This window comes from Equus asinus, chromosome X, assembly GCF_041296235.1.
Source record: "Equus asinus isolate D_3611 breed Donkey chromosome X, EquAss-T2T_v2, whole genome shotgun sequence".
NCBI classification, from domain to species: Eukaryota; Metazoa; Chordata; class Mammalia; order Perissodactyla; family Equidae; genus Equus; species Equus asinus.
In genome coordinates, this window is record NC_091820.1 from 111151574 (window position 1) to 111162207 (window position 10634).

The following is a 10634-nucleotide window of genomic DNA, read 5'->3' on the forward strand; positions in this document are numbered from 1 at the left end:
TCAGCAGCCACCTTCCCATAAAGCCCTGTGATTAGCCTCTTAGGAAGTTCCCTTATAGTCCAGCATTGGGCCTAAATGTTCAAATTAGCCTGGATGGGGCTCCACCCTGTCTAGAAACACACTGTTCTCTCACTAGGGACTCATCCCGCCTCATCTTGCATATGCATGTGGTCCCAAAGGGTGAGGATGAGGATGGAATGATGGAAGACAGAGGAGAAAAAGTGTGGCTCAGCGTAAACAAGCCTTGGGTACTTGGAAAACTTCTGTGATGTGTACAGACCTATTGATGGTGACTCAGGGATTCACCTCATGAAAGGAGGCCTCCTTGCCATTCTCTTTGAATGGCATTCCATTAGAAATTCCCATCCCTGCGCTATTAACTACAATTGATGCACAAAAACAAACATGCTGAGAAGGCACGTCTTTATTGAAAAATACAAAAGTGTGCCCTACTCAATAAACAGGGCACTGACTTTGTTCATTTATTCAACTCATTTAACAGGCACTTGGGCAAGTGCTCTAGAGGCTGTGCTATGCACAATTAGAATGTGGCAGAACACTGTTTTCCAAACACAGTTATGAAGACCATAACTTAGTAAAGAGGGACCACAAAATGGCCACTGATGATAGGGGCCCATTCCAGGGCACAAGAGGCAAGGCCAAAGGGAGGCAAGGGTGGAGGAGGCATGGGTGGCACAGGCTGCCCTGGTGACAGTGGCTTCAGAAGAACTCATTTCAAATTGGACTCCAGAAAAAGGATGGCATATAGGGCCCTTCAAGGATTATGCTCACAGGGTGGCTGGGGGCCCTTTTTAAAAAAAGATGGGGGGCACATTTCTGAAGACTAATGCCCTCTGAGATTTTCTCAATTTGATTTCCTGCACTTAAACCAAACTTTGAGTCAGAGAAAAAAGAGATTAGCCTAGTATATTAAGCAATTAACGTCATAATAGAAAAGCACTACAACATAAACTTCTTTATGACATCAGATTGTCAACACCACTGGGAGGAGCTAGGTCTTTGTTGGTAAGATATTTTGGGAAAGTGACCACCCCAGCCCCTTCCCCTCCATTCACCCGCAGTGACCATCTATGACGTGCCGAGCTTTGGACCAGCCTTCTGGCTTTGTCTCTCTCCTCCCGCCTTCGATGTTCTTGGAGGGTTTTCCCGGCTCTTGGATGTGGGGCTAGCTGATGAATGGCACTTCCTTCCTGCTATTCATGCTGTGCCTGGTCACAGGATGAAGCAGTGTCGGTCTCCTGACAGTGGAGCATCCTGCTGTCCCGCTGCCTCTGCCCCGTGCTCTCGGGGGATCGTGTCTCCCTGGCTGTGGGGGAAGCTGAGCATGGTGAGAGCTCCTTCAGTCTAAAGTCCACATCCAGCAGGAGGGGGGTGGACTTTGGAACAGGTTTCCCTCAAGGGTATCGAAGGGGTCCTTCACCCTCTGAAACCTCTGGGGAGGGGAAAAGATGGGGTGACAAGGAAGGGCTAGTCAGGGAGGGCCCAGGGGTGTGTGGCTCCTCTGACTGGGATCTCAGAGTTGCTGATGCCCTGGACACTGCCTTGCTATTTCAGCCTGTAGGGGTAAGGAAAATTTAGCCCAACTGGGTCTAAATTCACTGACATTCACCAGCATCAGACCCGCAGCCCATTCCCCTCACTGCACTCCCGGACGTGCTGTGGAGCAGAGCAAAGAAGGTCATCCTGAACGCTGTTTTTATTTTGGACAAATTCTCTCTTAACACAACTGATGGTCCTCTATGGTCTCGCATGGTAACCTTTCACCTAGGAGTCAGACATCACTGCCTGAGCCAAGGAAAAAGTATTTCGGAGGAATGGAAAGCCTCCCTCGACCCACCAAAGAAATGCCACAGAACCTGCCTCTTCCAGACAGTACCGTCCCAAAGAGAGACCCTTCCAGGTCAGAAATTCCTCAAGAGAATACTCACTCCTAACGCTGGCTTTGCGCCCCAAGTTGGGCTGGATGCCACTCTTTTCTAACCAGTTCACCCTTCTTGGGTCAGTGGGACTTTATCCAAAATCGTTCTACTCTGTTTCAAGCTTTAGACAAAGTTCCAGTTCACAAACCTCTCTCTCAGCCTCCACCATCAAGTCACGCTCTCAGCAAGGTTTTCAGACTGACCCAGGAGACCATGGGAGAAAAGCGAACGGTAGGGCTGCCCCTTGCTGCCCTGCTTTCCTACAGGCTAACAGCCACTGCAGGAGGCCCAGGCCCTGGGACTTTTCAGCTGTCCGCCAGCCGGCCTGCCAGTCCAGAGGGTCTGCGTCTCGGTGGCAGTAAATAGACCTGCGCACCTTGCTCGGGTTGTGTGTTCTTGGAGTGGGGATCATTCCCTGACCCCAGTGCCTGAATACGCACACATTCGCTCCTTTAGCTAAGAGCTCAGGCCCGGTGTTCAATCTTTGCAAGAACTTAATACAGTGGACCCCTCTCCTAACCTAAGACCTCGATGCATGAAGGTCCCTCCTTCCCAGATGAGACGGAGCCTCGACATGACTCCACACAGAAGTGCTCCCTAGGAGATCCCAGTGTTGGAAGGAACTGACCTTTACTTCTGTTTCCCTTTGGACAGGGAACTGGAGAAGCAGTTTGGTTCTCTTGGACTTTTTTGTTTCCCCTTTAGGAACTCAAGTTCCCTCTGACAGTGCACCATTCTGGTAAGCTGGGCTTTACACGTCCCCTGTTCGACTCGCCCAAGCCCCCAAAATTCAAAACTCACTTCCCAAACATGCAGAAGGCAACCAAAACAACAAGGTGAGATTGTCGAGAACAAAAGCGTCCAAGTCCTGAAGCAGGTTTTAGAGTGGCTGCCCTGCGGATTCGCTTTCTGCAGGTTTCCTGACCTGCGCTCTGGCTTCAGCCACATCCAGAAGTAGTCCAAGCTCCTTTCTGAGGGGAGAAAATGGCAAACCGGCTTCGGAGTCACGGAGGAAACCCGAGAGATAAGGTAGGTTTCGTGCTTGTTTTCCAAGCTCTGTTCTCCCAAATGCCCCAGCATCGTGCACTTCTGTAAGCCCCAGCTGCAGGCTCGCCTCAGGGACGATTTTCCTTTGTGTGCCAAGTTGAAGGGAGCGCTGAAAAGCTCAGCTCTCTGGATTCGTACATTTTAAGGGAGTATTTAAAACTCAAGACGAATGCACAAGAATCCCACGACGACCAAATGATCACAGTTTGAAATAAAGGCAAGATCCCACCGCGCACTCGCACCACGGTGCCTCCGTCTCCTCACCCTGATCTCCATCCCGATGCAACAGAAGGTTCTTTACCAAAACAGACGCGCGGCCCCGGTTTCCTGACTGGACTCCCTTAGGGACGGCCTGCAGGTATTTCCCTTGATGCCCTGGAGGCATCGCCCCCACCTCAGGCTCCAGGGCGGGCAGACGCCAGTGGCTGGAGCCCCCTGGGGAGCTCTGGCTCCGGGGTGGGGGTGGGGGGAGAGACAGAGAGCTGGGAAAGAAGCCAAGGCACCCCGGGACTGAGGCGTCCAGTGTCCTAGAGAATGCGCGCCTCCAGAGCAAGCCGCTTACCGCGCCAACACGTCGGGGTATTGAGTGCGCTGCAAAACGCTTTCCAGCCCCTTGAGCTGCAACCCGGTGAACGTGTGACGGTGGAGACGTTGCTGTCTGTCGCGGGGCTGCGGACCCTCAGTGGCCGCGTGGGCCGCCTGCTGCTGCTGCTTCTCTTGGTCCCTGGGGCCCGGAGCTCCTGTGACAACGTGGCCTTGTCCTTCTGCTGCTGCTTCCTGCTCAGTTTCGGACCTTGGATCCTCCTCGACGACGGCCTCCCCTGCTCCAATCCCTGAGATCACGACAGGCTTGGTATCTGGAAAGGAAAAGAGAGACGTCTGGGCGTTGGAGCGCAGGATGCGTGGGGCACAGGCCCGCCACCTGAGAGCAGCGACCGCGGCCGCACAGCAGCGGTGGCCCGTGCTCAGGCCTCTCCCAGGGAAAGGACGCTTCCTTGAGTTGGCCACAGCACCTGTCCCGGGCCAGGCACTCGCCTTGCAGTTCCTGCCGGGGTTCCTCGACTCCCAGGCTGCGGGAGCCGGGGTCTCGGCGGCTGCACCCGGGCGGAGGCTCCCTGTCCCGGTCGCTGTCGATGCGGCTGTGCTCTGCTCTGAGAGCCGCCGCGATGCCCGGGTCAGCTCCTGTTGCTGGTCCACAGAGCATCTGCCTCCGGTTCAGGGTCTGCAGGCTCTGGGTTAGAGGACCGCTATTCCCATCACGTCCAGTCGCGAGGTGCGTTGGTGGGTGGGACCTGCGGGGGCGCGCACGCGGCCAGGGCGGGACCCTAAAGGAGGTGGAACTCGGACCAGAAGGGGGCTGGGAGGGGGCGTGTAAGGGTGGGGCAGGGGAGCTGCACCCCACAGCTTCGCCGCCCTCCCCGCGTCTGGGGCGGGGCCGGGGGACTGGCCTGAGGAAGGGGCTTTGCCGGACGGTGCCAGCCGATTGGGGGCGCGGCTAGAGCCGGGGGATACGAGACGTCACGCTAAGCCCCTTAGCCCTGGGGGAAATGTTGAGAGGACGTCTCTCCACCTGGCCCTCGAGGCCCGCCCGTGGGCGCGGGGCTCCTGGCCCCGAGGTCTTGAGGAGCAAGAGACGCAGAGCTGGCGTTGGAGCAAGCGCCGAGCCCCTGGCGGCCCCAGCCCGCTGAAGGGAAGGGACTTTCTCTCGCCTTGTGGGCTGGGAGCGGGACGCTCCCCTCCAGGAAGTCCGTAACCAATGAGGAATGGGACTCTGGTTGTGTTCCATTCTCCCCCAAAGTCCACACATCAGCCTAGGGGTTCCGATGACACAATAAGCTAGGAGACTGCTTGCTGGGTGGTTGCCAGACGCGCTGAGAGCGGAGCCCGCCTTGCTCGCCACCGGTGCGGGGAAGTGGGAGCTTGGGGCTGGGTTTGCAGAGCACTCTCGCTGCTCAGATGCACTGCACGCTGCCAGAAACCCAAGCCGTCCCTCGCCAAAGCAACAAGTCCTCCAGGTCGGAGCAAGGAGCCCAAGTCAGAGTACAAGTGCAGAACCCTGCCCGGTGTTCTGTGCCTCCGAGAATGCTTCCACTGCACCTGGCCCTTCCTTTGGCCCTGGTGGCGACTGTGGAGCACGCAGCGTCCGCTGGGCTCTGCTCTGCTCTGCCACCTGCTCTGGCCGCAGGTTCCCTATGAAAGCGTGGGGTTCGCGTGCGGGTCCTGGGCCGGGGCCGGGGATTGGGGTTAGTTCCCGCTTTGTTCTGCTCCCCCTGCTCCGGGTCCTTTGCCCCCCCTGCCCTCCCATACCCTCCTCTCCCTCCTCCTCCTCTTCCTCTTCTTCCCTCTCTTCCTCTAGACCTGTCTTCCTGAGCTCTTGCTCTCCACTGATACAGGCCACCTAAAAGAGAGCCAGGGCAGAGTGAGGCCTCTGTCTCTCCCTTCAAGAAGTGTGTTGCAGGTGCCCTGGGACCTGTTGATATCCTGAGTAGTATTGGGACTAGCTTCTGATAATGGGCCCCCTGCTTGACGATGTCCGAGATTTATCCCGTTTAGACCTTCACAAGGTCTAAATGATCTACACATCATCATCAGACCCATTTAATAAATTACGTGAAATCATTTTCGGCTTTTTCTCCCCAAATCCCCCCAGTACATAGTTGCATATTTTAGTTGTGGGTCCTTCTAGTTGTGGCATGTGGGATGCCGCCTCAGCATAGCCTGATGAGTGGTGCCATGTCCACGTCCAGGATCCGAACCCAGGAAACCCTGGGCCGACAAAGCAGAGCCGGCGAACTTAACCACTCGGCCACGGGGCGGCCCGCTGCAATCATTTTCATAGGCTCCTCAAAGTAGCGTGGGCCCTACTCACCTCACCTACTGTGCAAAACAGCTAAAGATCCGTGGCGTCTGCCTCCTGTTCCCCGAGGGTGGGTGGGTAGGAAACCAGTTAGAGGAGGATGGTTGGATTCACTGGGAAAAAGCTCCCAAGGGATTTCACTCCCACAGCCTGTCCCTGACTTTGAGGGAGGTGTCTCCTCCTAGGCTGGCCCTGGCTGGATTCTACAGGCCTCCCCCTCCCCTGGCTGGATACCCTGGGATCAGTTTTGGCTTGGGATCCGTTATCACAGGAGAGACCTACAGTGGTGATGCTCATGGCCTGTTAGATGAGCTAGAACGTCCCTTACACTTGGGGTTGTGTAGTCTCTCACATCTGAGATTTCCATGAATTCTTTATAGTCATCAAAAAATATATGTCATATTGGCATTCTTTACAATAAGATTTCCAAAACTCTTATTTCTCATTGAAAGGATGCATCAGGAATATAGATAACTGGGAGTAACCTGGTAACTACTTTACCAGACATCTAGAACACTTTGAATCTAAGGTGCTGGTAAATTTGCTCTTCTGCATTCTTCTTCTTTTTTTTTTTTGACTCTTCACTTAGTAATGTCGATCATGACAAAGACTTAGTTAAGATTTCAGTAGAGTTAACCGTATAAATAAAAATATTTGAAACCAGAAGGCTAAAAACACATTTTTCTTCAGTGTTAGTCTTCATCGAAACCACAAGGAGATCCCACTTCACACCCAGCAGGATGGTGATTCTCAACAAAACAGAAAATGAGAAGCATGGTGGGGACGTGGAGGGGCTAGAACCCTGTGCCTTCCTGGTGGGAATGCAAATGGTGCAGCTGCTGTGGAAGACACTGTGCTGTGGTGGTTCCTCTGAAAGTGAAACCTGGAATTACCATATGACCCAGCGATTCCACTTCTGGGTATACACCCCAAGGAACTGAAAGCAAGGACGTGAGCAGATATTTGCACTATACAGAACAGCTGAGAGGAGGAAACATGTTGATGGAAACCTGTCCATCGCCAGATGAGCAGGGAAGCAGAACGTGGTCTAGACACACAGTGGCGTATTCTTTAACCTTACAAAGGAATAATGTTCTGACACGTGCTACAACACAGATGAGCCTTTCAGACATGAAGCTAAGTGAAAGAAGCCGGACACCAAAGGTCAAATACTGTATGAGTCCATTTACATGAGATCCCTACAGTAGTCAAATTGATCAAGACAGGAAGGAGAGTGGTAGGTCCCAGGGGCGAGGAGAAGAGGTGTTGGGGAGTTATGGTTTAAAGGGGGTGGAGTTTCAGTGTGGCAAGGTGAAAAAGTTCTGGAGATGGGTGGTGGTGATGGTTGCAGAGCCACGGGAACATACTTAATGCCACTGAACCGTATGCTGAAAGAGCATGAAGATGGCACATCTTATGTGATGTGCATTTTATTGCAGGAAAACCATAGCAGTCTCAATTCTCGGTGGAGTAACGATTGTGTCCTATAGAGACTGGCGCTTGGGGTCTAGTTCCTTAGCGATAGGGAGAGATGTCCAGAAGAAGTAGCTGAAGTTGGGAGCAGGAACGTAGGTTCTTCTGGATTCTCAATTCTTTGGCTCCTGGCGGGCTCATGAGTTAATCGTGTAGATGAATCCTGGGGCTGAGGGAACTAATTCCCGAAAGAATGTGAGTAGAAGGAGGGGAGGCCTTCCTTGAAGTGGAAGACACATCCTCTCCATCTAACTTGGTGTTTCATGTTGAATGCATCATAAATTGGAGAGGAACAGTGGTGCCTAGGGACCTCGTTTACAGGAGCTATCTAGAGAGAATGACAGATACTCATTGACGTCTGGAAGTGCAGAAAGACATTCTTCTCAAATCGAAATTCTTTCTTTTGGAATAAGGGGTTAGTATGATAGACACGGAGGGGGACCTGGATGATTAGTTGAGTCTAGATTATGAGGGATAACTAGAATAACCAGTCCCAACTGGGAAGCTGAGGACCACAATCTTCTCATGTCCAAATTCTTCCTCCTTGTTCTAATCACGAGTTCAAATTGTAGGGCTATCCCGTGGGATCTAGGGAACGCGATAACTAGGGCTACCTTGAGGGAACCAGAAAAACGAGTTGCAGGTGTGTGAGGGCTTTCTGGGCGGACCCAGGGAAAACTTATGACCACAAGGGGGCAGTAGGACGCACAAGCTTTCTTTGAGCCAGGACTTGAGAGTTTTGGGTGTGGGGAAGTCCTTCACAGCAGGAGAACTGTCCAGAGACAGGCAAGGGTTCACGGGTGCCACCATTTGGAAGGGGAGGAAGGCAAGTGAACGCCTGGGGGAAAAGAGGATCAGTGCGGGAGGCTTATGGGTCTAGGTGACCTCATTTAGCAGCACCTCGGAGAGCAGCTGGGTCACAGAGCCCCAAAGGGCAGTGGTGGCTTATGGGCTTTGGGGCCCAGGTCTTCTCCTCTCTGTGGCCAGCAGATGATGGGCACAATTTCACGGAGCATGTCGAGGAGCTGGGCTCTCCATGGCCAAAAATGTGGTTATTTCCTATATGTTGGAAAGAATTGCATGTGTGAAAATTGGAGCGTGTCTCCAGCAGGCTTGTGAGGTCGTAGGTGTCAGCCTGCGGTGAAGACATCAACAGGCTGGGGGCCAGTAGACAGAGGCCATTTTCGGCTCATTTAGACCATTTAGGCTGAAGTCTCCAAGCCTGGTGAAGACCACCATCTTTTCCACCCTAAATTCACATTTCCTGTTGGAATCCTAGATGAGTGCCAGCTGGAGAGAACCAGTGATACCTGGGCAGCTCCTTTACCAGAGTTAACTGGAGGTGAGTAAGAGAATTGATGAATCCAGGAAGTGGGGAGATCCCTCTTCTCAACACTAGCTTTTTATCTCTTGTTGGAATAGGGACTTAGTACAAGACATAGCGACTGGGCCCTAGGCCACAAGTTGAGTAGAGATAGCAGGTGATCATGACATGCAGCCAGGAAATGGAAAGGGACTTATTCTCACATCTAGCTGCTTCTGTGCTGTTGAATGTGTGCACTAGTCCAAGAGGACATTGGTCCTACCTAGGGAGCTATTTGATCAGCGGTAACTAGAGACAACAAGGTACACTGGTCTATTGATGATGTTGAGAAAACCACTGTTCCTTCTCTCGTCGACATTTCCATATCTCTTTAGCATGTGGAAGGAGTGCTGCAAGTAAGGGGGTTTACCGAGTGTAGACGTATACAGAGGTAACTGGATATGATCTGAATGACTAAGTGAAGGCAGAGGGCTGAAAAGCAAATACTTCTCAACTCGCCTCTTCTCACTGGAACGTGTCAGTCCTATCGGCGATTCATGGGAATCTCTATCTGCGGGGTCCGGTGGAAGCAAGTAGTGAGAATTTTTTCTCTTTCTAAACTTAGATTAGCAGGAGAAAATATTTGGGAAACTAGTTTCTTGTGTGACTCTGGTAAATTGGGTAGAGTACTCTTGGCTTTATTGATCCTTTCCCTCCCAGAGATAGACACTGTTTTTCTTTTGTCTCTGTCTTTCGTGTCGTGTGTACATAGGGTAGGACGCAGGCATAGGCCCTGTAAGCCTGTGGTCCGGGCCGGCCCCACAGGCTGGTGAGTTGGTGGTCTCACCAGACCGGCGTCTAACTAGACAAACTTTGCTGTGGGTTAATGTGCACACGAAGTGAAAGCTATTGCTAAGGGCATCTTGGAAGCCAAAAAGGCCGCAACTTTGGCGGGCGCGGGTGAAGCAGGTAAGAGTCATTAGGGAGCTCGCCACCTCAAAAAGTCTCTCGTGGAAGGATAAGTTGGTCACGGAATGGGGTAGATGACACGGGTCCCCTGCCAACTTCAAGAAAATGTCCATGCAACGACGAGGCACTCTGTAAAGCATACACAATCCCCAACCCCTCGGCACCTCCCTCCTAGGTATTATTCTGGCTCCAAGGGACCCAAGGCTTAGCTAAAACTGTCATTGTGCATATAAGAGAAAAACTGGATGAGGTTTCTCCTTCTGTCTTGTTCTGTGTCCTGAGAATTTGGCTTCTTGACCAGTGAGAATATTCTCCTTGGTCTCCACCATATGGAAGGGGCATTTACCAGAGTGCACATTGGTGGCCAGTCAAATAGCCTGGGGTTCCGAGCTATCTCTCTGTCTGGCTGTGCCAAGCTCTCAGGAGAGTTTGTCATAAAGGGCCCAGTCCATAAGGGCCTTTGTCGTCTCAACCTTCGTTGCCTGATAGTGCTGGAAAAATCCCATTCCAGTAGCACCTGCCTGGTGTCACAGATTAGCAGGTCTCCGACTGGAGGCGTCCCACACTTTCGTGGGAGATCGGAGACGCTATTTTCACTACACCATCCTTACCGCCTGTGCAACGAAGGTCTTTCCTTTCTCTGACTAGTTCTGGGAGTGAACTTTTGGGTCATGGGGGCTGCATCATCTGCGCCCTCTCCAGGGACGCCTCTTGTGTCCATGGTAAAGACTTATTCTGAGCCTGGAAAGTTACCTCTGGGTCTTTCCTTAAAAAGGCTTATTGGGTTGAGTTACTGTTGGAATAAATATACAACTGGAGATCCTACTTGTCAAAGGCCAGACAACAGATCTTTTGAAGTGGAAAAACTTCTATATTTGAAAAATATTTTAGAGAGCTCTCATAACAAGCAGCTGCCTTATTTGTATTTGTGGGAAGATCAAATTGAAAAGAAAACCCCCCAAAATATAATGGCTAGCCTTAAGGAATCTCTTAATAAATTGAAAGAACAGAAGTCAGACTTAGAGCAAAGATTAATAAGCAAATT

At 52.0% G+C, this 10634-nt stretch overlaps 1 protein-coding gene across 1 annotated transcript; it reads right to left on the reverse strand.

Annotated features, from left to right (window-relative positions):
• Positions 1-415: 415 nt before the first annotated feature.
• LOC139042662 (rhox homeobox family member 1-like) lies at positions 416-4875 on the reverse strand. The gene is made up of 2 exons (XM_070502213.1): positions 4023-4875; positions 416-3844 (listed from the first exon to the last, which is right to left on the reverse strand). The coding sequence occupies exons 1-2, from the start codon at positions 4189-4191 to the stop codon at positions 3546-3548; spliced, it is 468 nt and encodes a 155-aa protein (XP_070358314.1). The 5' UTR covers positions 4192-4875; the 3' UTR covers positions 416-3545.
• Between the last annotated feature and the right edge of the window lie 5759 nt (positions 4876-10634).

What these genes read in the sequence shown, in the direction of transcription:
- LOC139042662 (XM_070502213.1), bottom strand. Translation starts at nt 4,191, where the DNA reads ATGCTCTGTGGACCAGCAACAGGAGCTGACCCGGGCATCGCGGCGGCT. An exon ending in ACCCCGGCAGGAACTGCAAG is followed by an intron (nt 3,845 to 4,022) that starts GCGAGTGCCTGG and finishes TTTCCTTTCCAG; the next exon opens with ATACCAAGCCTGTCGTGATC.